We start from the raw sequence: 26,004 nt of genomic DNA, 5'->3' as shown, positions 1-26,004 counted from the left end.
ATCGAGGGTTTTCTTTGCAGACAAAAAAAAAAAAAAGGAATAAAGCTTTCCCCAGTTTAAACCCTCTGTCAATGCTGCACAGAGGGAAAGCTGTTTGTTGGATGAGTTCTCTGACATGGATCCCAGCACAGCCTCAGAAACAGCTGAGAGAGGCAAGAACAGCAATAAATAGCTTGGCTATGGGGAAGAAATGGCTCAAGCCACCAAAAGCTTTGTATCATCAAACCATGGCCTCCGAGTCATGGAAGGAGGAGCTGCCTAAGAGCAAAACTTAACTGCAGACCTGCAAAGCTCTCATTTGCATGCAGGGAACAAACCCTTTCTTGGAACATGGGGAAGCTGAACATCTCAGCTCATCAAAATTTACCTGCAATCAGTAAGCCTGTTCTGGAATCCACAGGTTTCCGATGTCTAAAATTGCACCAATTCCCAAACCTCACAGATAAAACCCTGCACTAGCTAGTCAGGAGGTGCCAGAATCAGCAGCTTTTAGTAATCATTTCCATTTAGACGGATTTGCTCTGCAGAGAAACCTGACCAACTCGCCCGGCAGGAAATAGCAACACAGGGCTCTCTGCTTTACTGCACTCTGTCAAGGAAAAGGAGAGCAACAGAAAAATCCAGGAGTCCATAGGGTCACATTCTTCAACTCACATGACAGCATTTAATGTCTAGTGAAATGAAACCAGAGTTATATATGGACTGAGGCAGCTTGAGGCAGGAATGCAGTAGACAATAGCAGCTGCAGAAAACACCTCCCCTCTACCTGCCTGAGTTTAGATCTCCGTACGAGGAAACGTGATGCTGCACACTTGGTCCCAGTGCACAGGCAAGTCTGGACCCAGTTTACCCCAGTGCCAAGCCCAGGGCACAGGGTCCGATTCAGCTGCATTGAATCCTGCACACACTGGAGTAAAGGACAACTTTGAGCGTGAGCCAGGAAAGCTTCAGCTCTTTTGTTTCCTGAAAATGGCTGAGGAGCAAAAAACCTGCTCTGGCTTTGCTAGTTCTTGAGTCTCCCAATAGAGCGGCAGAAAAGTGAAACTCACGTATGAACAGGAAGGGGAGGTAAAAAGCAGTTCAGCAATTTCAAATTAATGTCATGGACTACAACAACCTTAACATTAGAAGTAGCATGCAACACAGTTACCACCACGGGCCCAGCCTGTCCTCCTCTTGGGTGCACAGAACTATGTGATGTAGAGCAACATTTGAAAGGGAAAAAGTCACTGAAGCCTGTTCCTTTCCTTCCTCTCCAAAGGCCCCTCCACATGGGGTCTGCAGAGTTTCAGCATGAAGCAGCAAATTCCAGCCAGAGCCGGACACAGCTGTGATCTGGCAAAGAGAAAGCTCTGCAGCCAATCCTTTGTTACCTGAGTATGTGCTGATCAGGAGGTGCTAATGGGAAAATTAAAACCCAGATAATGCCTTTTCCTCCCCTAGTAAATCCATCCTTTCCAACAGGCAAGACTGGAACAGCAATTGCTCTGGCAAGCTCCTTTTCTTGTAGCATGAGCTGCCCTGGAGACAATCTGATGAGAAGCTGCTGGTGAAACATCCACAATGATTTCTTACAAGAACGTAAAAACCTCAGTCCCCTGAACAGACTCCAGAAACTTTTTCCAACATGGTGTTTCTCAGAGTTTACCCTGACGTTTATGTTAGGATCCTTAAAAGCACATGAATGAAAGATGAATTTAGTTATTCTTGGCTTGTGTTTTTTTTTTTTTTTAAACCAGGAAGAAAAACACAATAATTCCTGAAATCCATCCATACCTGGTGGGCATCTCCCGAGGGCACTATGTAGGCCTGGACAGGCTCCTGGACATACTTTGGACTCTTCATCACCTGTCGCAGTTGCTTCAGTAGCTCTGTTGTAATTTTCGGACTCATCTTAGTTCCTGCATTCAAACAAAGCACAAAACCTCAGAGTTTCTCCAGCCCTGCTGGGCTACTCACACACACAGGCTGGAGGCTGTCACTGCTGGAAACTTGCTTTGAGGACAACTGTGCCAGAGTCATCCCTCTCAGCACAGAATTTTTGCCATCTTGTCACTTCACTCATGTCCCTTGAGATCAGTCTGAAGCCAGAGCCAAGCTTGGTCTATCCTGCAAAGAAACTTCACCCCGGTGAAGGAACGGCATGCCCAGTGGTGATGCACAGTAGGCTAACACACATGCTACCTCTTCTGGCACGTGGCAGCACCAGGAACCTCAGAACACCAGAACACCTCAGATGTTTCCCCACAGCTTGAGGAGCCCTATGACAGCCAAAAATGGTCTTGGCATGTGGTGCTGAAGGTCCCAAGTCCCCACAGATTAGAAGCAACCGCATCGGTCATGCGCACAGGAAGTAATTTTCAGTCTTTTTACTTTGGAGGCAGAGATATTGTGGCCTATAGGCCACAGGATCACAGAATGCTAGGAGAACATGCCATACATTTCAAGAACTCAGAAATGGACTGATTAAGAGCTTAAGGATGAAGTGTTTTTGTTGCTTGTTTTATTTTTCTCTCCAAGAGGCCTTGCTACAGCCCAAAATTTCATCCTGGATTGGTAACTGGATTAACTTGCACAAAAAAATTAAAAAAAAAAAATCCACTCCCCAGGGTGTACATGAAGATGAGTTCACTGGGAATATTCACCTCTGGGCTGCATGCTATTTTACACAGCAAGACCACAACTCTACAGGAGGAATGGACCACTGAGCCCCCTCCGGCGGCTGCCAGAAGGGAGGCATACAGGACCTTTGGCAGATACTCTGCAGAACTCAGCTGGGATCAGATGACTAAGAAAAGGACATAGGGTAGATGGAAGACGGCAGATCAGAGGGGAAAATAAGGGCACAGACTGATGGCACTCCTTTGCTGTGGTTTTGTGATGGACATATCCTTGGTATTGCAATGAACATCAGCCTCTCAATTCACCACCCAGTGACTGTCAGTATCTGGGGGCCCATCATGAGCCCCACACCTAGTGGCACAGAAGGCCATGCGGCTGTCCTGGTGCAAGTGCAGGCTGCAGTTACGGACAACTGCAAAAGATGTTCAAGCTGTGGAGAAGGCCTTGCCTGAAAGCCTATGAAAGTCATCTGATCTGAACTTCTTCAGAGGTCCTCTCCACCACTTCTTCATTCACCTCTCCAATACGTGCCCAAGGTGGGATAATCCCCTTCCTAATTCTCTTCCCATCCCTCTCACATTCTTAAGTATCCACTGAGATATTATAGCTTTCATGCCATCACTTTCGATGGCAAAACGTGGAAGCTCTGTGCTGCCTGAATGCTGTGCTATGCAGTATTTTATTCTGACCAGTTCATTTCACAGCTCATTTCCCAGCCATGTCAACAAAACAGTTTATAGATGGGAGAAACAAACAGCATTCAAGTCTCAAATATTTTTTGCCTACCAAGGCACTTACTCTGTTTACATGCCAATAACAACCAGAAGCCGCAAGCAAGAGCGTGGTCTTATGCCAGAGCACAGTAAAATGCAGTCCTGCCCTGTAACGTCTGCCATCTGAACAGGAAGGCAGGAGGCTGCCTCCATTTCAGAGAGCCGCAGGAAGACGACGTGATTTGACCAAGGTCACACAGCAAAAGCTGTGATCAAGTCAGGAACCAAAGCAAGAACTTGTTGCATTTTGGTGTAAAAATCTCAACCCAAGAGCATCCTTCACGCTTCTCATCACAGGATATTTAGAGCTTATATGTGACAGACTGCCTGTCCACAGACACAAGTAAGAAGCAAACCAAGCTCAAAGGTACTACCTGCTACATCCTCAAACTGATATCTTGACTCCAGTGACTTCACTGGAGTTAAGTTATACCTTGGATTTACTTCCAGGACAGATCTCAGAGATTTATACAGTGTTTGTATGCTACACTGAACTTTATTATGTTTCGATTGCTTTTGTCAGTCCTCTATAACAAGGTAATCATTTACATTGCTACTGATTTATGTTCAGAGGGAGAAGGGGAGAAAAAAAAAGGAGAAAGACCAACACCAGAGTGATTAGTCAGCAGAAAATAAAAGACTCTTTTTCATAAGCTCATAAAGGCACAGCTTCCTTTCTCCACCTATGCTTTGTCTCCAGGAGCCTAAATGTCTCATTTGAACAGGCAAGGAATGATAAGGCTTTGCCTTTAAATAAAGCTCCTTGCTGATAAAGCACAGCTTTCTTAGCAAGCAGAAGGGATTCTCTTCAGGAAGAAAGAAAAAAAAAAAACTTATTAAAAAGCACTCTCTGTGGAAGGATTTCCTTGCAATATTAAAAACACAACTAAACTAGATTAGCAATGAAACCCATAGTAAGGGGGACAACTATTTTAGTTAACTCCTACAGCATAAGAAATCACTTTAAAAAAAATCTTCTCCAAACTTTCCAATGAAATTGCCCTTAACTTCCACAGAAAGAGAAGTTATTTTCTCCCAGATCTTGAGTAGCCATTTAGTCTGGTGCTCCTATTATTTTTACCAGGTGACCTTTCTATTCTGGGCCATAAATCTGTATGAAGTCAGAACAGCTTCTCTGTCATTATTAACTCACTTCAGTGATTAAAACTTAACAGAGATGAAATCCAAGTAGTGGATCTAGCAGCGCCATCCCCTGCCTTGGCTTTTTCAAAGATATCAGCCTGCTGCTTTACCTGCCTCTGTAGCCTCTTCCCCGCGTCTGGACTCCTCTTGCCTCTGCTCACACAAAATACCATTCAGCTCTTTTTTTCGGCTTCAATAAGCTCCACCGTGCCTGAGAACGCAAAGGGCAAAGCTGAAGCGTCTAACAAACTTTGTCCCCCATAAAACATCCTTATCCCACAAGCAAAGAGCTGAAAAACGCGCTAACGTTACGTCCCGCTGGCAAGATTAGACGCGCGGAGGGTGAGCCACGCCAGAGGCGGGAACACGAAGGGCCAGGAGTTTGCTTATCGCGACTTAACGATTAAACTCCGCAAACGCGCCTCGTCCGGCAGAGGTCTGCTCTCGTCGCGGTCGCTCCGTGAGGGGCCGCTCCGCCCCGTTTTACAGCCCAGGCCAGCGAGGCAGAGCCGAAGCCACATGCCAGGCACGAGGGCGGCGTGGCGGCAGCCCGGGCCGGAGCCCGACAGCAGTTCGTGCCTGCAGGGGCGGCACCGCCTCCGGCTCGCCAGGAGGAGCCCGGGCACGGCCCGCACCGGGCCTCCTCGGGGAGGCGCCGCCGCCGCCGGCCGGTGCCGCCGCGGCCTCCCGCCCCGAGCGCTCGCAGGTGCTGCCGGCGCGCTCGGCCCTCGGCAACGGCCGCTCGGTTCCCCTGCCGGGGGGCAGGCGAGTGCGGCGGCTCCCGCCCCGCCCGCGGCCACCTCGGCGCAGGCCTCTCCGCCCGCCCGCCCGCCCGCTGCCGCCGGACGCGCAGCGCACGTTTCTCGTCTTGTCTTATTTCTAACCCGAAACGACCCCACGACTCCGCTGCTGCCGCCACACACGGCCGGGCGGCCCCCCCCTCCCCCACCATAGAGCAGCGCAGCCCGGCCCGGCCCGGCCCGGCCCGCCGCCGCCCCTCACCTGCCGCCGGCCCGGCCCCGCCCCGCCCCGCCCACCGTCCGCCGGCGCCGCGACGTCCGCGCCCACGTGGGCCTCCGCCGACGTCAGCGCTGACGTCACGGCGCAGCCGTTCGTCGCGGCGGGGGGCGGGGAGCTGCCGGCGCCGGCGGGGCCGCGGGGAACGGGGTGCGGAGCCGGCCTGCGCCCCCTCGCCGCCCCCTGCGCCCCCTCGCCGCCCCCTGCGCCCCGCCAGCCGGGGGATGTGCCAGAAGCCCGCTCCAGCCAGCTTTCAGCTGCCCCGGCGCAAGCAGAGCGGGCGCGGCCGCCGCCGCCGCGGGGCCGGAACCAAGGCCCGCGGCCGCAGGGCGGTTGGGGGCGTTGGCGCTACTGCGACGTTTGCAGCCAGTAACCGTCGTGCGCGCGTTAGCCCGCTGCGGTGAGGGGAGTCGGCGGGCTGGGGTGCGTCCGGCAGGAAACAGGAGGGAGACGGCTACCAGGGCGGGAAACTGCCGCTAAACGCTGCGGCTGGCGGAGTAAATAGGTGAGGGTGGCGGCTGGGACCGACCTGAGAGCAGCTGATCTGCTGTCCGGCAGGCTGCTGGCCTGATGGATCCCGTGTAAACATCCAGGAAAAGCCAGGTATCTCCGTAGGCCGTCTCAAACCTTTGGGGTGCCGTTGTCCACAGGGGAGCTTTCCCTCATGCTTTCCTTGCGTCGTGTTGCTGCTTCATCTGCTCCCCAGCCCTGTGCCCCGAGCCAGGTGAGCGCTTGGATGCCCAGCCCCTGAGGAGCACGGCGTGGACCGGCTAAGTGGTGGTTTTCACCACGAGTCAGCTGTCTTGAAATGATACCTCTAGGGCAAGGCTGGCCAGCTTTTGCTGACCTCTGAATCACATACCGACATCCTCGTGAAGTGAGGTGCCACCAAGTGCACGGAGTGCATCCCAGAGAGCTGGGACCCATGGGCAGGATGTGAAAACCCACCTGCTTTGAAGGGTGGGCCAGCCTGGTTCTTCCAGGGATTGCAGTAGCTGCTCTCTGCCAGGAGCCTCCCTCTCCACTCGTGCCTTCATCCAGTCTCCCAGGCCAGGTATTCCACACATAGCACCCACCTCACAGAGTTTTGAGCAGCTACTCTGCTGGGTATTTATCTGCTGAACTCCCCTTGAGGGAAGAGGTATAGCTTTCATTTATCCTGCTGCCAGTTTACATCTCTGCTGCTTTTGTTGCTGTGACAGGAGCAGCTGGCTTTCTCCACACCATGTGCCTCCATATTCCCTTAGGTGCACTTTACAGCTCCTGCCTAGACCTAACCCTCCTGCCCCTCCAAAAGCCCCGTGCTGCTGGCACAGCCCCTCAACCCTGCTCAGGGCAGCAGCGGCAGCAGCAGAGACAGGGGCACGTAGGACCCATTTGACGCGTAAGAGGACCCTGTCACATCTCTCACGTTTGCTGTTGCTCCTCTAGGGTTTCTTGTCCGACACACCGTTGTTGCCCGTATCTGTTTTCCTGGTGACAGCCTGGACCTTCTGAAGGCAATCTGGAGGGAGCAAGCTCCTGTCTTTTGGGTGAGATGATTAGGAAAACCTCTGGTGAACCCAGGAAAAAAGAGAACATGTTAGAACTGGTGGGAAATGTCCCTATGTGAAGCCTGATGGATGCTTCCCCAAGGTGAAAAAGCAGAGCTCAGCGAATCACCTGGCACTGCTTCAGAGCAATATCCCCAAACCCCTGCCTTGGCTTCTGATCCCTGTTTCTTTGATCTGCTTCGCTCTAAATTTTCAGAAAAATTGTCTTGAGGGGGATTCAAAGCAGCCTAGCAAATGTGTCTGGCTCCTCTTTCCCTTGCTCCAGTACAGCTAGGCTGGCGTCAGTGCCGTTGCTCTTGTTTCAGATCCATGTGAAGCAGAGTGAGAAGGAGGCCTGCTGTCTCCAGGGCTGGCAAAGCACTCCAGTAGTTGCTGGAGACTTGCACTGGCTCTCCCAGCAATGAACTGATGGCCTTTAGATACAGAGAGCTTTATTTCTGGTGTTGAGCACAGCTCCAGAAACATGTCAGCTTCCTATTATTTTGCTTAATGCCTCAACAGAAAAGGTACCATCTACTTTTCAAGCTTAATTACCATCAGTTTTCTGCTTGGGAGGGAGGAGGGTTGTGTACATAAAAATAGCAAGTGCAACTGTTTTAAATCTGACAATATTTCCATGCTTTCTCCCTAAGGAAAATACTTTCCACTGCTTTTTTCTGCCTCTGGCAGTTTTTACAGGTGGTCTGTAAGTTAACCCTATTGACAAAAATGGGAGGCTGTTACAGAAATGCTGAAATGAGACCACACCCACAAAGAAAGGTGACAACGGGGGTCAAAAGGCTGCTTTATAGTTGCTTCCAGGCTGGAGAGGGTTTGCTTGCAGCAGTTGGGGCTACCCCAAGAGCCCCCTGGGCTCCACGCTGTGACAGTGCTGCAGCCACCCTGTGTCACTCACCCATGGCGTTTTGTCACTACACCGGGTCCAGACATGGACCTGTTGAGGATGAAGAGGGGAGGAAGCTGCCGCTCTCAGTGAGCGCTGTGTTAGTTCAGGACCTGCTGTGCATCCTGGGGGCTCAGTGAGAGAAGGGATGTTTGGCTGGCTGCACGGCACTCAGGACCAGGCCCTTAAAAATGCACAGACTGGGCACTACAGCTGGGCTCCCACAGGTAGAGTTGTCTCTGTTGCTGCGTAGGGGACTCACGAAACCAGTCCCTGGGCCTTAACCTATATGCATATTTCTGGAGGAGAAGGAAGGTAGTAGCAGCCGGCAGCTACCTTGCCTGTCCTCCTTCCTCTCCCCGCAGTCTACACAGTAATGTTCTATGCTGCAAAGCTTTACCTGGAACTAGCCAAACAGCTTGCTGCTGCGTCTAGCTAGTCAACGCAAGCCAAGCTAATCCTAAACCACTTGAGAGTCCGTGACTGTTCATGTGTTTCCAGAAGGGGCATGAAGCAAAGATACGATGTAGAAGAGATCTCTGGAGGTCTGTAGTCCACCTCTGCTCAAAGCCAGCTTCAAAGTTAGAGCAGGTTGCTCAGGGACCATCCAGTTGGGTTTTGAGGATCTCCAAGGATGGAGAACCCACAGCCTCTCTGGTCAGCCTGTGCTGGTGCTGACCATCCTCAAGGTTAAAAGGTTTATTCTCTGTATCCAATCAGAATTTCCTAGTTGCAATTTGTATCTGTTGCCTCTTGTCTTTTCACTCTTCACATCTGAAAAGGGTCTGGCTCCAACTTCTCTCTAACTCCTTCTCCAGGCTGCGCAAACCCAGCTCCCCCTGGCTCCCCCCGAAATCCTGCAGTCAGCCCCCAGCCAGCTCCCTTAGCCCTCCGCAGCACTCTCTCCAGCTTGTCAAGCTCTCTCATACACATCTCTGGAGTAGTATTTAGGGTGTAATGCAGCACAGCCCAGCTTGTAATCCAGAAGAAGAGAATAAAATTTATTTCCTGCAACCAGACCTTTGGGAAGTGTTGTTGGATGGGGCTGGGGGACTGCTGGCTCTTCCCCAAGAAGAGCACAGCACATGGAGGCAGACCAAGCAGGCTGATCACGGCAGGGAGCAGGCAACTCTAGGATGCTGATGGGCATCAGCAGCTGAAAAGGCTGCCCTGGCTCATTAGCCTCTCCTGCTGCAGAGCAGCCAGTGGGCTGTCAGTGCAGGCAGCCTTGGCGAAATGCTCCCGGTGACAGGCACAGAAGAGAGGAGGGGGAGAGGCTTGCTAACATGACTGTTACAACAGGAAGAGTTTTCTTTCCTCATTAATCTCCTTGGGTGAAGCTAATTGCTCTTTCCCAGTTATTCCCACCACATCTTCCGGCCCTGCCCATAAGGCATCTATACAATCCTAGCAGTCTGGCTTGGAAACGCTCACTTTGCTCATCACTTCAGTGTCCCCATCAGGGTAAACTATAGCCTTGTTTGCATTTGTGTTACAGACTATATTCTGCTCACCCTGCAGAACATTTACTGATAAGATTCATTTCTTGGAAACATGCCAGAATCCAGTGATGCTCACATTAAAGTACATGTCAGGACTTTTTAAAAGCCCTGCAACATTGGCACAACGATCACGGAGATCATTTGCTGATGTCAAACTCTGCAGCTGAATCCAATCAGCCTTCTGAAATGGCCTTTTCAGCCTCCTCTGACTCATAATAATAATTCAGGATTAGATTTTGCATTTTTCTGTGGCTTTTAATAAAGGGTTGTAGAGAGCTGCACCTGTCAGAGCTTTGCATCTGCCCAGGGAAGGGGGATGGATCAGTCTGAAACATTTCAAATAGTTTATCACGTGTCTTTCCAGCTCACCAAACAGTCCTGCACTGGGGAGACGCCTTTTTCTCCACTCTCCTTCCCTGCTTGTACATGTTGTACCCAAGGGAATTGGAGACTTTAACACTCCGCCATGCCCCTACACCTCCATGTGCTCGCCAGTTCCCTTGGCGTGTTCCACATGCTCCAGTGCCCAGGAAAGTACCTCCCGTGCTGATTTTTACAACCCAGGGGTTGTAAAGGAGCTCTTGATGCTCTTAGAACTGCATTCTCACCTCTTCCTCATTAAACCCACAGCTTGTGTATCAGATAAAGGCAGAGAGACCTGATCTTCCTGCCACCTCCTTTCCCCACCTCTTTGCTTTGATTGTGCTCAGAGGGATCAAAGACACTCATTCAGATCTGGAGGAGACTGGCCTCCCTAAACTGCCTTGTGTCACTGCTATGGCTCTGCCCAGGTGCCCCGCATAAGCAGGGACGCTTGCTTCCCTGTGGTGAGTGCCAGTGAGCAGCGTTAAGGATATCTAGCCTCTTCCCTTCCTGGTTTGCAGAGGTTTCGATTTGGCTGAATTTAGGACAGTTGCTAGACACAAGGCAGTCTTATCACCAGACCCAGTGAAACTGTTTGCTTGATTGTTTTTTGCTAGTGAATCATTAATAAGTCAGTATGGGTTAGCTAGCAGACTGTGGGAGCAGCAGCAATTAAATACAGGGAAGAAAGAAGATGTGTTTCTCGTGTGGGAGAGTGACTTGGGGAATGTCCCCAGCATGAAGTAACCAGGCTGCTCACAGAGCTTAGCGTACCGGGGAAAGGACAGGTCAGGGAAAAGCTTAGCATCCATTTAACTTGCCTCATTAATTCCCCCAGGTTTGGATATAATGACTGTCCTGCCTGTCAGAGGAGCGTCAGAAGCCAGTCCAAGGAGAGTCGTTACAGCATGAGAGCAGGTCTGTCTTGCCTCATCTTCTACCCTACAGCCCCCACAGCCAGTGGGGAGCAAACTAGGAGTATCAGATTTGATTAGATTTCTCTGCTTAGATCCCAGTTCAGTGCAGAAATAACAAGCCTCACTGCCGACAGAATATCAATGTGATTTTTATGTCTCTGTAATTAAAAATAAAATAAATTAAGCTGCCACTGAAAACATCTTACTACACAGCTTGCTGGCCAACATGTGGTCCCATTCTTCTTCTGTCTTCCTGATTAAGATCTTAATTTAATAAAGGTAAAAAAAAGTCTAGATTCCCATCTTCCAAGAAGATTCTAAAGGAAGCAGAAAATAGAAGCAATAATATCAAAGTCTGTAAGATCTTCTAGTTTTTATTAAGCCCTTGGTCTGGCAGAACAATGTTGTCTAGGCTTCCATATCCAAAGGTGACTACTAAGTGTTTTTGACTCACTGAACACTATAAAATTAGGCTAATTTTCTTCCCTGGCTGGTGAAAATAATAATGACAAACTGATGAGTTCTCTGCATAGGAACCTGTGAGCTGTTTTCAGGGACTTCACTCCAGAAGAGAAGCATCTTGTAAGAAAAAAAAGTGTATGGATCGGAAAGCATTTTGTAGGTATCACCTGATTATGCTTGTGACCACTCTTCTGAAATAGATTACATCCAGGCCATTTTACAGGTCGAGGACCTAAAAAAAAAAAAAAAAAAGGAGTATTAGTGGGGTGGTTTCTGCCCAACACCTAGAAGCAGAGCAGGAATGTGATCTAAACCCATGAATTCCCAGTGCCCTCACTTTGCTTAGTAGACCTGGAGGGCTTGCTGGCTCCTAGGTTCAGGTGGGTGCCCCAGCCTGTAGGCAGGGAAAAATCCTGGCATTTGGATAATATACCAGGAAAATACCCAGGATTCAGTAGATAAGTATTAGAATGTAGGTAAGCATCTGAACACCACGAGCATCCCCGTACCACTGACCCAGCATAACCAGTGCTAACTCTGTGCGTGGGTGCTGAGGGGCCCGAGGTGCATCCAGAATGTGTGCTGAGACTTGGCCTGGTGACCCGCCATGCTGAACACTGGTGGGGTCCCTGTGCTGAGTAAGCCAGCTGAGGAGAGCTGTTACTGACCTTGTCCAAATGAGCACGCTGGCAGGAGGCCGCGCTATTTATTTCATTTGAATAATACATGACTAATAAGTTAAATAAGAGAAAGTGGAATGAGCTTTCCAGTTCAGCTAAAATGTTTGATGCGTGTTTCCTGGGCATTTGGAGCCTCTGGGAAGCTTTGTAGTGGCCCTAATGAACTTGCCAATGTGGATAGTATGAAATACTTTAATAATTAATTTATGAGACAGTACTGTCTATGATATATAAACTGAAATGATTAAAGAGATGAAGCTGTCCTTTCTAAACTGCCATTTGATCTTGATTGAAATGTTGCAAGTTCTGTTACAAAGGTATTTCATGAAAGTAGTTCAATAAACCTTGCTTTTAATTAAATTGTCATAATTAGGCTATCTTTTATGTTCTTATAATGTTACATTTGCATCAGATGAAAAAAGAGAGGGGAGAGGGAGAAGGCCAGACAAGTAGCAACCAAAGCTGCCTGAGACCAACCTTGCAAGGGGACAGAGGCCATTAACTCTTTTGTAATCCTGATCCATATCAAGTGATCAAGGTGAGGATACAAGCCATGAAAGAACTCCCATTATCTTATCAACCCTCCAATACACATGATACCTTTATTACAGCTCTAACTTTCATTTCATCCACCTTCGCATGTTGGGCGTATATGACATACTCGCAGCTCAGTTCACAGTAGGAGCCTGGCTCCAGCACCAGGGCTTTCAAGTGGCAGCTTCACACTGGTGGCATGTGGCACCCGCCGGGCATCGAGGGTCAGAAGGACCCGCTTGTCTCTGCTCTGCCAGCGTGGGGTCGGGGAAGCGGGGCTGTTCAGCACTCCCGTTGCCATGGATCCATGTAGCCGCTGCCACAGCACTGTTTCCAAGCCAAGAAATGTCTCAGGGAGGCTGCGGGGGGTTAGAGGCAGGGAGCAGGATCACTTTCCCTCGGAGCAAGGGGCTAAACGTGCTTTTATGAGGTTGCTCACGTGCAGCCCCACAACTGGAGAACAACCTCTTCTATTAGAGCGACAGCGCTGGAAATGCCAGGACAATAACTGACCCGCTTGTATTTGTGCCTCGTGGGGGCTGTCCTGCAAACAGTCAAGTTGTTTTACTCACAAAAGCTCTCCAGTGAGTCTAGCAGTAGTTATGCATGTGCACTTGTTCTGGCAAGGTCAGATCCTGACAGCCTGGAGGCATGTGTGTGTCCACATAGGAGAGACCAAGCGTTTTGGGTATGTTTTTCTTCTTATTTCCCCCCCTAGAAAATTACCTAGCAACAATTAGTACCAGCGTTTTTGTAGTAATAGGGCTGCGGTATATAACAGCAGCAATGTAGCACACCTAGGCAAGGAAAGGCCTGAGAACGTTTCAGTAGAAAATTGATCCCGTTTTAAGCTTTCAAATCTGAGTTAAACAGAGGTTTTAAACACGTGTCACGAGTGGCTTTGGATCGGGTTTAAAATAAATTTTATGTGTTTGCAAACAGCGAAACTAGAAACTGCAACAACAAGTTTGTGTGTTTGGGGGGAAAGACATCAGGGAAAGAAGGAAGGAGCCTATCTAGAGATCTTATCTTCGTCTTTCTTATGAGGACAATTCAGCCAGCCAGCACTGGAAGCTGATCACATTTGGGTGGTTCCCAGCAGCTGCATTTGTGCATTTGGAAAGGAAAAGGCAGCAGCAGCAGGCCAGGTAGATATCCAAGTGTATCCACGTCTGCTCTTTTCGCTAAAATACCAGATGTTAGGACTTCACTTGTAAACTTTTAATGACAAGGATGAAAATGAAAAGTTTGCCGAGTTCTCTGCCTGGCTCTGTTTCTACACAGAACAGTGCAAACGTATCCCTGCTCACCTGTGCTCAGCTTTTTGCAAGTTATAGATGAACTCCATAGTCATTTGCAAGACTTCTTAGTTTTCCTATCTGCTATAGGAGGAGGAAAGATGGGAAAAGTCTAGTTATAATGCATGAATCATTTTTTAAAAAGAGACCACAGTGGCCACTGCTGCCATAATAAGCTCTTTCAGGAGAGCGTTTGTTCAGCGAGCGTAAAACTTAACGCTGCTAAGGAAGCCAGAGCACACGCACTCACTGCCTGCCAAGCAATCGGGGGTGCGGGAGGAACCTAGACATAGTGTTAAGGCAGGGCCCCTGAATCCAGGCTGTCAGTATGAGGATACCAGATTTCGTTAGTTTTGCTACTGGAGTAGATAAGGAAACTTTGTGTAATAAAAATACTTCCCAGCTATTAGGCTAAAATGCATGCATGCAGCTCACTAAACCTGGTTAGCATGGGTACTGAAAAAGGATTTTCAGGAAGAAAGGCATCATATTAACTGAATAGAAGTCTCTGCTGTGCAGTAAGTGTGATTTCATATTTAAAAAATAAAGGCAATATATCCAATTGATCAGGATATACTTCCTTAGTAGCATTAGGTTTTATGCTTCTGTGGAAGTGATGATGAACAAACAGATGGACAAAGTGTACAACCTGGGAAGCCTCATTTCCTTAGGAAACCAGTTACAAACCAGACAGGTATTTAATTTTGCGTTGTCAGGCCTTCAAGATGCATCTCGAATTGACAGCGAAGGACCAGACATAGATTTTGTTTGCAGTAAACATTAGCAGTACAGTAGAGATTTATTTGTATTACATATAAGCTTGACAAAGCCACAGAGAAATTCAGTGGCAGAGGCTACAGATCTCTTGGTTCCCATTCCAGCAATCAGAGCGTGTCTTCTCTCACAGAAGGGATCCATTGATGTAGCGTCAGAGAAATTAAGCACTACATTTTACAAACCCTGACTCCTACCTGAGGTCACAGCCTTTGCAAGCGAGGCCCATTCAGCTAAGGAAAAATCATTTGGGCCAGAATTTGCTGAAATAATTTGCCATATTGTGCTGTGCAATATATTAAATGAATCAGGGTATAAGAAACAGATGTTTGTTCTAGTGGGTGCAGGAGTCCAGGCACAAAGTATTGGGTTACTGTCTGTCTCAGATAACAGGATAAAGTGGAAAAGTTGGGATTAGACATTCTACATGTGTCCCACGTAGAAACTGTAAACCTTAGAAATGTAGCCTGTGTCCCCCAACTGGCGTTACGTGAGTGAACCCTCGTGCTTACCATGCAAGCAGTCCCAGGCTGTGGTCAGTATTTAGCACACAAACCTGGGCACCATGAGAGCACGCATCTTTCTAAAATAAATAAAATAAATGATAAGGGACACAGTGAACAGCTCCAGTGAGCGAGGAGGAGCAGAGTAGCAGATGCTGGGAAAGAGGCTGTAGCCCTGGTTCGGACACTGGCTTTTGAGAGACGGAGAGGGAGCCTGCAGGGCTGGAAACCCCATCGTTGCAGAGGCGGCAGCAGCGTGGCGGGAGCACGGCACAGAGAACTGTAATCCTCGCGCTGCTGCTGGCTCCCCGAATGACCTCAGACAACTCAGTTGGTGTCTCTGCTTCTCCTCCCGCTCCTGCTTTGCCTCAACTGCTTAAACCATAAACTCCTCTGGGCCGGGACGGCCTCTCCCTGCAGGTTTGTGCAGAGCTCAGTGCCTTAGGCTCCTCATTTTACTGCGGCCTCTGGTTCCTCAATCCTGGAAAGCAGTTTGAGGCCAGATCCCCAGCCAAACACCCCTCTCTCTGAAATCTGACATTCCTGCTACCCATTATTATTTTCTTTAGGTTGGCAATAATTTTTGAAAAAACGCAAGGCATCATTTTTACTTTTTAAAATCTGTATAAATAAACAGAGCTTAGGCAGAGGTCTGCCTCCTTCCGTATCTCATCGAGTCCAGTATCATAGTCAGTGCTTCCTGGCTGCAGGAGCCGTGAGCTTTATTCCTAAAGGAAGAAAGAGCTGCTGCTTCTTTCCTGTTGCTGTTTGCAATCCTCGCTGCACTTGAAGTGTGCTGTATCCTGAGTTATTCTTAAACAAGCTTTCCCATTGTTCGATTTGCTGGTTATGAATTCTGCCCCTTTGAAGAAATATGACCTGTGTTTTGGAAAAGTGAGAATGATATTCAGCCTGCACGAGATACTCATCGCAGTGACATACAGGAAAAGGATGAGTACTTTACACTATCATCATGAATGAAGCACAGGAAGGAGGTGCTACAGGGCAGAGGACAAGCTTCTGGGAAACTTCCACACTTCCTGATGCTACGCTGGCTCAATTTATACTCCTAGCTGTGCGCTTCCATTGAATAAATATGTTTCTGGTTTATTAAAGGGCTTCTCTGGCACCGATGCTGCAATATGTATGCCTTGCCTCCACTAGGATGTTTTTTAAGGCCTAAAAGCAGTGATTCAGACCTACTTGTAAGACATCAGTGACATTTGTGTCGTGATGACCTGTGCTGGACAGGGCTGGATGACATGGGGACAAGCACTGGTCCTCTGCAGGCCTGGTGACTCCAGCTCTGCTCCTCTGCTCCCATCAGTACCGTTAGCTGAGTATTAGCTGGAGTGGGAGACGAGGCCAGTGCTGATAGAGACCAAAGCGCCGCTCTCTGCAGGCTGCAGCCTCCCTCCGGGACGCGGCGAGCGGCTGCACAGGGTGCCTTTCCCTGGCGGATGAGCAGAGGAGAGCTGGTACCATTTTCAGAAAGGAAGAAGAAGGAGAAACAACCCCAGCCAGGATTCACGTAATATAGCTGCAGCTCTGCCAGGAAACAGACTGTAAAAGTTCCTGTATTTAAAGCCGAGAGATGAGTTTTATTGTTAGAAGTTGTTATAGCAACCTGATGTGCTGGAGAGCAGTACATGCGAGGCGCGTTGTAACAGACTCTGACAAGTTCAAGGCTCTTGCCTTGCTGCTAAATCTTGTTGCCAAGGCAATGCAACATAAGGCAAGAGCCTAGAGAAATGAATACTGCTGACAGCTCATGCCAGCAGGCTCTATCTGATTAAAAAGGAACTTCTAAAAGTAATGTTCACTTAAGCAGTACAGCAGCAGAACAAGAGAGAGGGGAACAGAGATGGAGAAAGGAATCCAAAGGAGAACGAGCGGGTTAAGGTCGGGCAACAGGTAAAGCAAAATGTTTGATTTGAAAGCAACGTGGCTGATCAGAACATCTTGGCCTGTAATGCAAAAAATGCACCACATTTTTGGAAGAAGTAGGAAAATCAAGAAATCCTCATTTTTCACATTTGTTTAACTTGGGCAGAACTGCTATAACTTGTATGGGAACTTTGGCTTTTTACCAATGATGCTGACATTAAAAATTGTTTTCTCGGTAAATTTGTTCGGTGACATGGGTACTGTTGCCGCTGTAGTAAAAGCCATGAAATAGCTCTTTTAACTTTCAATTTTGTGTTCATTTCCAGCTTTTTTAGCCATGCTTCACGGCAAAATTTTAGCTAGCAAAAAGCTGAGGCTGAAAGCTAGTTACCCTATCCTAACTACAACTCTCTGCTAAATGTCGACAGAGTGCTCTAAGCTGAAGAAAGAGTACTACTCCAAGGACCGCAAAGTTAAAATAGGTGATCAGTGCAGAACAAATTAGGTACATAATTAATCTCAACTACCAATGTGATATTCTAATATGTATTATTTGATACTAGAATAGTAAAATGCAAGCACTTCTATGTACCTCAGATCTCAGACCTCAGTGATCTCAGATGAACATGTTGACTTACTGATTTGTAAGAGCATAATGTTTCTTAAACGATTGCCATAGCAGTAGGGTGTTCCGTTCTTACTTACATCCCACATGTCTTAATTTTCATGAAATGTCAATAGCTAAAAATGATCTCAGGTTTTCTTGTTCAAGGGCTATTTCAGCCTGTGCATCTTGCAGTACAATAGCCACATAAGGTGATATACCTGAAACCACCAAAAGGCCCTTGGTGGAGTTTGTTCTCCTAGAACCTGCTATGAGTTGTGGAAAAGCTGTTAGATCTGCAGGCATTTTTATACCATTTAAAAATGGGAAGCTAAGAACTGGGAAGAAATGTGTCAGTTGTGCCAGAGGTTTTTGTGTGAAAGTATGTGCAGAGCCATCTCTTGTGACTTTCACAAAAGTAAGGCTTTTAATTAACTATGGAATGTTCTTCTACTAACTTCAAGTTCTTAAATGGTGGTCCAGGAAGCACTTGCTGGTGATCAGCAGACAGGTGGCTGGCTGGTCATATGTTCATAACCATCATTTGCTTTTCAGCAGCTAAATTATATTCAAAGAAGCTAGCAACATGTTTATACCTTCCTACTGTCACTGGTGTTCTTCCACAGTTGCCATAGCTAGCTGTAAGATATTCTTGGATCAGAAAGAAGAGAAAACCTGGTTCAGGCAATAAGACAATGCACAAAAGGATGCTTTTATTAGAAGACTGTCCATTGTATAAAGAAACATGAGAATCCTAGAACTGAGCATTAGCATTTTTCTGAATAAGAAGCAGAAGGAAACTATTTTTAGTTTCAGTTGACTTTCTCTGCTGGTGATTTCACACATAGTGTTTACTTCTTAATATATCCAGGAGAAGGTTTGAAAGCCATCCAGAATATCCTTTCTTTTTATGAAGAGATGCACACACAGGAGTCCTTGGCTAGTAAAAAGACAAAACCATATGGGCAGGACACGCAGCTACATCAACACTTACTTGGTCTGCAGGATGCCGGAGCATCTCTAAGACCTGGCTCTCCTAACTGCAGATCCCATCTGCCCCTGACGCCTGTGACAGTAGGACCCTTCTCGGAGGGTTTCTGGGCCATCTTTACTATCCAAAGTCAGCTGTATGATGTCTCCTCCAGGACAGACGGGATGCACAGGGGGAGCTCGTACCCCCCAGAGGTAAGCCCGGCCGAATCGCACTGCAGCTAAGTGCACCTTGGCACGTGCTCCAAAACGTGGGGCACAGCCAGAGGCCCCCCTGCTTTCTTCAGCCTCCTACCCCTCTCTCCCACTGTGCACCTATTTAGTCTCTCAAGAGCCAGCATGAGAGCGGGGAAGTAATAGGGGGGCTGGACAGTGTGCCATCAAGATAGCTACTGATAGCAGAGTAGGCAGAGTTATTTCCAGAATGATTAATACTGTTACCACATGCTGAAGCTTAAAGCTTAGCGTAAGCTTTAAAGGAATGGATTTTGATGTAAAAAGTGAATAAATGAGACAACTGTCAGAACAATGAGTGGTGGAGCAAGCAGAGATACTTAGCGGAGGACATGCAAAGCACTCCGTGCTGGCAAGGTTTCACGGAAGCTCGCGGTAAAATTCCCATTGCCCTCCAGGCTGCAGAAAGAGCCTAGCAACGGCGCATGCTATAGATGCACCCATGGTGGCCCGCAGCAGGCTGCTTCCACAGCCAAAAAGCCACAGAGCGTTGAGCCTGGGCACAGCCGCGCTAACACACCTGGACAGGCCCAAGCGCTGGACCGGCTCCCTCCCACGGCTCCCCCGAGCCATCTAGCACAGCCCCAGAGCCTGTTCAGGGGAGCTGGGTGCTGCTCTTCACTCTAGATACCTTGAATGCTTGCAAGAGTACCAGTTCGAAGGCTCATCCTATTACTGAATAAAACATACCTCTGAAAAGGGCCATCATGACTATACCGTCTTCTTACAATCCCTTTGTCTTGCCTACTCTGGCACTCTCAAATGTAATAATTGAAAACCTGCTGCTAATTTTTAAAAGTCAGTTTTAACCTACTATAGGCAACTCCCAGAAGGACAGTATTTTAGGTAATGAGTTACATAGTAGTGATCATGCTTAGCATTTTTCTGGGTTTTTACTCCTGACACTTTTCCCAGAGGACTCTGGAGCAGGTAACAAAATATAGTAATAGCTGTACAGTATCCTCTTCCCTGATTCTTTTTTTTTTAACCTCATTAGTCATCTTGTCTACTTGTTCTGCTAACAATACCAAATTGTACAGGCAGTTTTTATTTCCTTTTTGAAAATATTTTCCCCTCTTTCTTAAATGAGACATTTTGAAACTAGATGTCTCTAATGGATCCACCAACATTTGGAAGAATTTATTACATTATATCTGCATCTGAAAAGAAGTCACATGCTCGGCGTGTTTCTCTGTAGTAGCTAATTCAATGTGGACTGCACCACATGATCCCCTTTTCCAGTCTTTCCTTATGGCCTCTGAGGAATGTTGCCTTGGCTGCGAGGGAATTACTAGGTCTTGGCAAGACATGTTAATATCCTCGCAAAGACTTGTTAGGGACCAAGACATCAGCCTCCAACTATTTCCTCTGATAAAGCAGAGTGTTCACAATAGTTCATTAGTCTTGAATCAACAGATTGACTTGGATTGATAGAAATGAAAGTTGCACACAAAATAAGACAGCTCTGAAAATACAGCTGGCTGCTATTGCCTGACTTGTGGGGAACTTTGAAACAGAAGTATAAAGTGTCAGATCCCATTAGAGAAATCAGTGGCTCACGACACGTCAGTCTAGGGTTGGGAAAACGAACACACAAGTGGAAGACAGGTTGCGAATTATGGCATCACCTGCTGCATTTGGAATTGAAAGGCAAATTAATTGCTTCACTACGTCTGAAAACTTGGACGCTTGTATGTGGGGATGCAAATTCAGTGAAAATATTTCTTCCCAAAGACCTGCCCAGGTTCATACACAAAGTTTGTAGCAGAGAGGGAAATACAGTCCCAGCTTGTTATATTTATCCCTTTTTTAACACTCAAGGTTATCATCAGCATTCACAATTACACTGATAATCCTTGAAAGCACCAGAGAGTGAGTATCATATCTGCAGCTGGATCTCTTTGCTAGGAAACTAGTTACACAACATGGAAAATATTTTTGCTATCTAGTTTTGAATCTTTGATAACAACATCCAAGTGAAGGGACTGTATTGTTCATGCATTAGACAGGGAGGAATCACTTCTGCAGCCCCAGCCTGTTGCCATGCCAAGTCTCTGTCCGCACAGCAGAGTGGCCAAGTTCTGAGTTAAAGGTTTGGTAAATCAGGAGTGGCTTTCTGACACTCATCTGAATTTCAGAGCCTAACTCAGAGGCAATGTAAGTCAGCCGTCCGTTTCCCCAAGGGTTTGCTGAGTGGCAGCAATGCTTCCCTGGGTCCCCGGGCGGCAGGAGAAATACATGCCAGATACGGGTATCCGTCAGACACTCAGAAATTCCCAGCTGAGTCAAGGCCCCTTTTCTTGGCTACATGCTGGCCTCTTTACACCTCTTGGTGTTGTAAAAGGAAGTGAAGCAGCCGGTTCTCATGTATACGTTTAATAGCTTTGAAAAGGCCCCAGATTGTAGAAAATGGAGCAAGGCTGCAAAGTCTGGAGCTGATTTCATATCTGCAAGTCAGACAGGATGCTGGATCTGTCATTGTAGTTTGGTTTGACAAAGGGCCAACTCCAACACCACCATTCCCATCTGCTTTAATGTCAGCTGAACAGTTGTGTGCTATCGTCCTATCCTTCACCATCCAAGACCTATACTAAAGGCTAAAGTCTCCCCAACTTTCTGAGGAGTGCTATCACAAATTGCAGTCTTGTACAATGCCATTTGGTGTCACCCTATGTCATATGTTTGACACTGGGATCTAAATCAAGAGCTCAGTCCAGCAGGTACACAAGGACATGTTCCAGTCCAGTGGATCTCACTTGGGCTGTGTATATCCTTAGCTGGGCACACGTTTAAATAACTCATTAAAGCCACGCTCAAACAATGAGGAAAAGTGTCCCAGTAGAAAGACAGGGGACCAGCTCAACCAAGCACACACAACTAGATGTGTTCAAACCAGCTAAATCCTGTAATGCTGTGTGTACATACCACAAATCCACAACATAACTCACTGTCCTGCTTGGCAGAACAGTGTTACTGCCTCTTGGGAAACAAGCATTTTTGATCAAAGACTACCCCTGTAAAATAAATAATCAAACAAAACTAATGTGTGTCTATGTGTGTAGATATATGTATATATATAGTTCACATGGATTTATATGATGTGATGCATATGTTAATGTCAGTTCATGTTAGGGTATAGAAACTGATGGGGAAATTGTAGCTACATGGAAACAATGGGAATTTTCCTGTAAACTTTAGCATGGCAAAGAGACTATTCTCCAAGCTTGTAAAAGACTTCTTGTGAAGCCTGCTAATTATACGTTAGCCAGACCTTATTACAAATAAGTAATAAGTATAGGCGTGTTTATTGTTTTTATTAATAACATTAACATCCTTTCCGATCATTTGCAGAACTACAGGGGGGCAGATACTTAATTTGTACTGATGTATCTCCCGCCCTGCGGAAACCCAGGCAACTGTGCTGGTGTTTGATTTGTTTTCACCATCTCCTTTCAGACAACCCAAGGCCTGTTTTCTGCACCGTTGTCTGAGCTTCCTCTTCTCCCGTGTAACACTTCAACATTTTTAGAACTTTTCTTAGTCAATCTGTGTGTTGTTTTGTAGCATATATGTGATCCCACATAAAATTACACATTATTGCTTTTAAAAGGGATTTGTGTTTTCCCTCCTCCACAGTTTCCTCATCTCCCTCAGTGAAACAGCTGTAACGCTGAAGTCTGCTGTGCAGATTCATTTTTCTCTTTCCCCACCGGAGTCCAAGAGAGTTCAGATACCCCCGGTTAAAGCCACTGACTTTGCAATTTATGGTACCTCAACAGTAGGGAGAGACAAACTCTGAGCTGGTTAAAACATGTTCTGAAAAATGACTTGGATTTGCTGGGCAAAGACAAGCAGAGTTTTCTCTCGCACGCTGTGCACATACCTCCGTGATTGACTTGTTTTGTTTTGAGTTTCCACAGTCTGTTTGCACAGACCTGACCATCAGGCAACACTCTCCTCTGCTTCCTGCCTGAGAACAAACTGAAACAGTCAGCAGAAGCAATCTGATGTCCTTTACTATGGAAAGCACTGACCACAATTTGTCCCGCCAGGGAAATCAGTGCTTTAAGTATATGACTAATCTACTGACTTCATAGGAATATCTTTGGATGGATTTTTTGAGCCTGCTGTCAGTGACTGCAGCGACAAAAGCTACATTATACTGAGCACGCGCTGACGCGCTCGGCAGAGCGAGTGCCAGAGCTCCGCGTCCGGCCTATTGACCCGTCCGTCCTGCGCTTGGGGGAATCCTGCCGGCAAATCTCGTGGCCTCCCGCATGAGGGGACCCAGCTCCTGCACCCTTGGCTTTCAGTCAGCTGAAAGGAGGCCATCCTAACGCTGGGAATATACTCAGAAAATACATATGAGGTCATTCCCAGGAGTCTGCTTCGGTATTTGAGGCCCTTGACATTGAGAGGAGCTAAAGTCTTACACGTGAAGAATGATATTTAAAGGGAAAGAGGAACTCTTTTTGTAATATACTAGCAGTTTGTTAATCATCAAACAGTAAATTATTAACCTCTACAATTTGTTTATCCTTATTGTTAGAGATCATGCTAACATATTTTCTTGATGTTTACTTGCTTCAAAAGAGGGGCAGTGGAAGCATCAGTTACTGATACGGAATCAGCAATCAAACTGTATTTCTGAATTATTACTTTTTATCTATATTAACAAATTTGAGGCTGATTTCATCTCTGTGCTGTCCTTCCGAGTGATTCACCACATATGAGAAGCAGCAAACTGCCAAAGGGTCCTGAATTTGACTTTATGCTCTCAACTTCAAAAGTCCTGTCCAGGAGGAGATGACACCACCCGTTCCCTGGTGGATCCAGTTAGAACAACGAGTGCAACGCGGAAAGGCTCGTCGCTGCTAAGGGCGGAGGGTGCCTCTAACTTCCTCTTGGGTCCAATTTGTCTTGAGATAATGAAGAAGAAAGAGGAAGCTTACACCAGGGTCCAGTACAAGTTCAGAAGTCTGCGAGGCCTGAATCCACATGCATTCCCTCGCTGAGCCCATGACCTTACGCTCTGCTGCTTCCCTGCTCCTCTCCCCGAGCTGGTGAACAAACGCAGCTGTAACGGACTTCCCACCCGCTGCAGGTCTGGCGACAGCACACCCAGATAGGGGGGGTGGTTTAGCTTCGAGTCGCAGTTAATATGCTAACAAAGGAGTCCTGATTTGTTGCTGGACGAATGTAAACCTTTTGCCTGAGTTCAGATGATGCTGAGCTGATAACTGTGGATTTCTTGCTGCAAAAGGATGTACTGTGCTCCAAATGCATCATCAGAATTATAGATTAGAGATGTCTTCTTAAAAATGTGCTCTGAATGTGATTTTTGTTTTCCAAAAATAACTTGTATTTTGGTCATATTAGAAGAGCAGGATGTTCTTTCCTGTCCTGAAGGGATAAGGAGGAAATGAGAACTATGTTTTTTTAATATGATACGAGCTACTATTCTTCCAGACTAGTGTGAATCTTGATCCCTCCCCCCCCCCCCAACTCCCGCTGGCCCCAGCGTCAGCGTCAGCATTTTATTCCCCAGGGACCTCATTTTGCTTCCATCCATGCTGATGTTACCCCAGTGAAGTTCGCCTTGAGTTCAAAGGGATTCCTCCACATTTACACCTCTCAGATCCTAAGGCAGTGTATATTAGAAGTGAGACAACCTACTGAAGAGAGTGAACGCTGACTATTTCAAAACCCGTTTCAAATGAGTCAAAGCCAGTTGACAGACTCTAGTGGGGCAGAAAGCATCCTTTCCTGTCCTCTGTGTTCGAAGGAAAGAGACTGTGCTTTGGAGGAAACGTGAACGTAATGAACTGTACATTTGTGTTCCATTGTATTAAAGTCTGACAGGAAACACTTGGGGTTCGATTCAGGAAAAAGTAAATAGTATTCCTGTATAATACTCCTATAAGACCCCAATTATCCCGCAGTATTTGACTAGCTCCTTGCCTTTAATGTATATATTCTCACAGATCTCTCCAGAAGACCAGAAGGAAATGTGGCCACTGGGGAGCGGGGGCGGCATGGGAAGAAATTGTGCTGCAGTTTCCAGCCAAGGGCACTCCTAAGCGACAGCGTAAGGCCAGCAGCTCTCTCCCTTTCCAACCAAAGGGGCTCCAGAGCAGCTGCCTTTATTGACTTCCACCATAGCAGTTTGTTACAGGAAGAGAGATACTTCTTCAAATACAGAGGCCTCAAACTGTTCAGGGTTTCATAAGAGAAAAACTAAAGTTGGATAGTAACGGTCTTACAGCGAAACTTTCTTGAGAAAGAACCTGCAAATATCGAACTCGGTGTAATTTCTGAGCAGCCTCCTCCATGAGAGCGCTCTCCAGCCGCCGCTCCCATGGCAATGAACGGATCGCTGCAGCAAGGTCTCCTGCCGCGTGCAAGGGGCCTCAGCAGGCGTCTTGACTAGGGCTTTACCCTGGAGCAGTGGGGGAAAGCATCCAGGTCCCAGCATTTAGTGACTGTCACTTGTCTAACAGAAGCTGACGTGGTCTGCAGAGGTTCAGTGCTCATGCCCGGAAACACCTTTCCTGGCCCCTGATGGAGCCTGCCTCGCTGCGGCTGTTAAGAGGTGCTGCCAGTTGTTCGGAGAGCTATTAAGTCCTTTGCATATGGAGAACGTACAGTGCCATTAGCACTTTGCATTTTTGCCATACAGCTCTCAAAGCCGTAATGATTGCAAAAGAAAGCAAAAACCCCCACACAACCCAGAAGAGATGGATTGAGGACATAATGCCCTTGATTGAAAAAAGAAGCACCCAGGAAGCCTTAGAGTATGTCTTTTTTTTTTTTTTTTAAACTAGAGCTAAAGTAATTTGGCATGCATGTCCCCAGAGCTGCTTCCTAAACCGCAGCTGCATGAGGAATTATCTAGCTCTTAGCTGAAGTAACTCCTTAAAAAAAAAAAAAAACATGTAGGTCATTAAAGTGCTAATAAAAAACGTTGATGAATCTCTGAGCAGCGCTCTGATTATCTCTCTGTGGGGAATGAAGAACTCATTAACATGAGCTCCATGCCACTCCCTCCTCCTTTCTCGGAGTTTGGCATGAAGTAAGGAAACAAATGTTTGTGGTTTGGCCAAGTTTCTAATGAGTAGTTCAGCTAGGTCCACTGATGAGACACATGGCTTTACAGAAGGTGAAAAGGCTGCAGCAGTGGCGAAAGTGGCAAAGTATTTCCGTGGAATCGGGTCCTCAAAAAGGCAAACGCTTCACCTGTTACACAGATTTTTTGTTGTATTTAG

General features: G+C 47.2%; 1 protein-coding gene and 1 long non-coding RNA gene across 4 annotated transcripts in view; one reads left to right on the top strand and one right to left on the bottom strand.

Annotated features, from left to right (window-relative positions):
- Window positions 1–5,634, bottom strand: part of XPNPEP1 (X-prolyl aminopeptidase 1) — a 32,689-nt gene extending 27,055 nt beyond the window's left edge. Inside the window, exons 1-3 of one of the 3 annotated variants that reach the window (XM_068949690.1) lie at window positions 5,541–5,634; window positions 4,649–4,749; window positions 1,777–1,901 (exon numbers count right to left, since the gene is read on the bottom strand). In XM_068949690.1, coding sequence (XP_068805791.1) covers window positions 1,777–1,893 — 117 coding nt within the window. In that variant the 5' untranslated portion in view covers window positions 1,894–1,901; window positions 4,649–4,749; window positions 5,541–5,634. Of the gene's footprint in view, window positions 1–1,776; window positions 1,902–4,648; window positions 4,750–4,939; window positions 5,123–5,422 lie in introns of those variants that run through there. The other 2 variants (XM_068949689.1, XM_068949691.1) reach the window with 2 other exon arrangements.
- A 56-nt stretch (window positions 5,635–5,690) lies between these two features.
- On the top strand, window positions 5,691–12,275 carry LOC104142430 (uncharacterized). The gene is made up of 3 exons (XR_011142118.1): window positions 5,691–6,158; window positions 6,987–7,087; window positions 10,695–12,275. It is a non-coding gene; the product is annotated as an uncharacterized lncRNA (long non-coding RNA).
- The last annotated feature ends 13,729 nt before the right edge of the window (window positions 12,276–26,004 follow it).

This window comes from Struthio camelus, chromosome 7 (genome assembly GCF_040807025.1).
Source record: "Struthio camelus isolate bStrCam1 chromosome 7, bStrCam1.hap1, whole genome shotgun sequence".
Lineage (NCBI taxonomy): Eukaryota > Metazoa > Chordata > Aves > Struthioniformes > Struthionidae > Struthio > Struthio camelus.
This window is presented reverse-complemented; position numbering and strand designations above follow the sequence as displayed.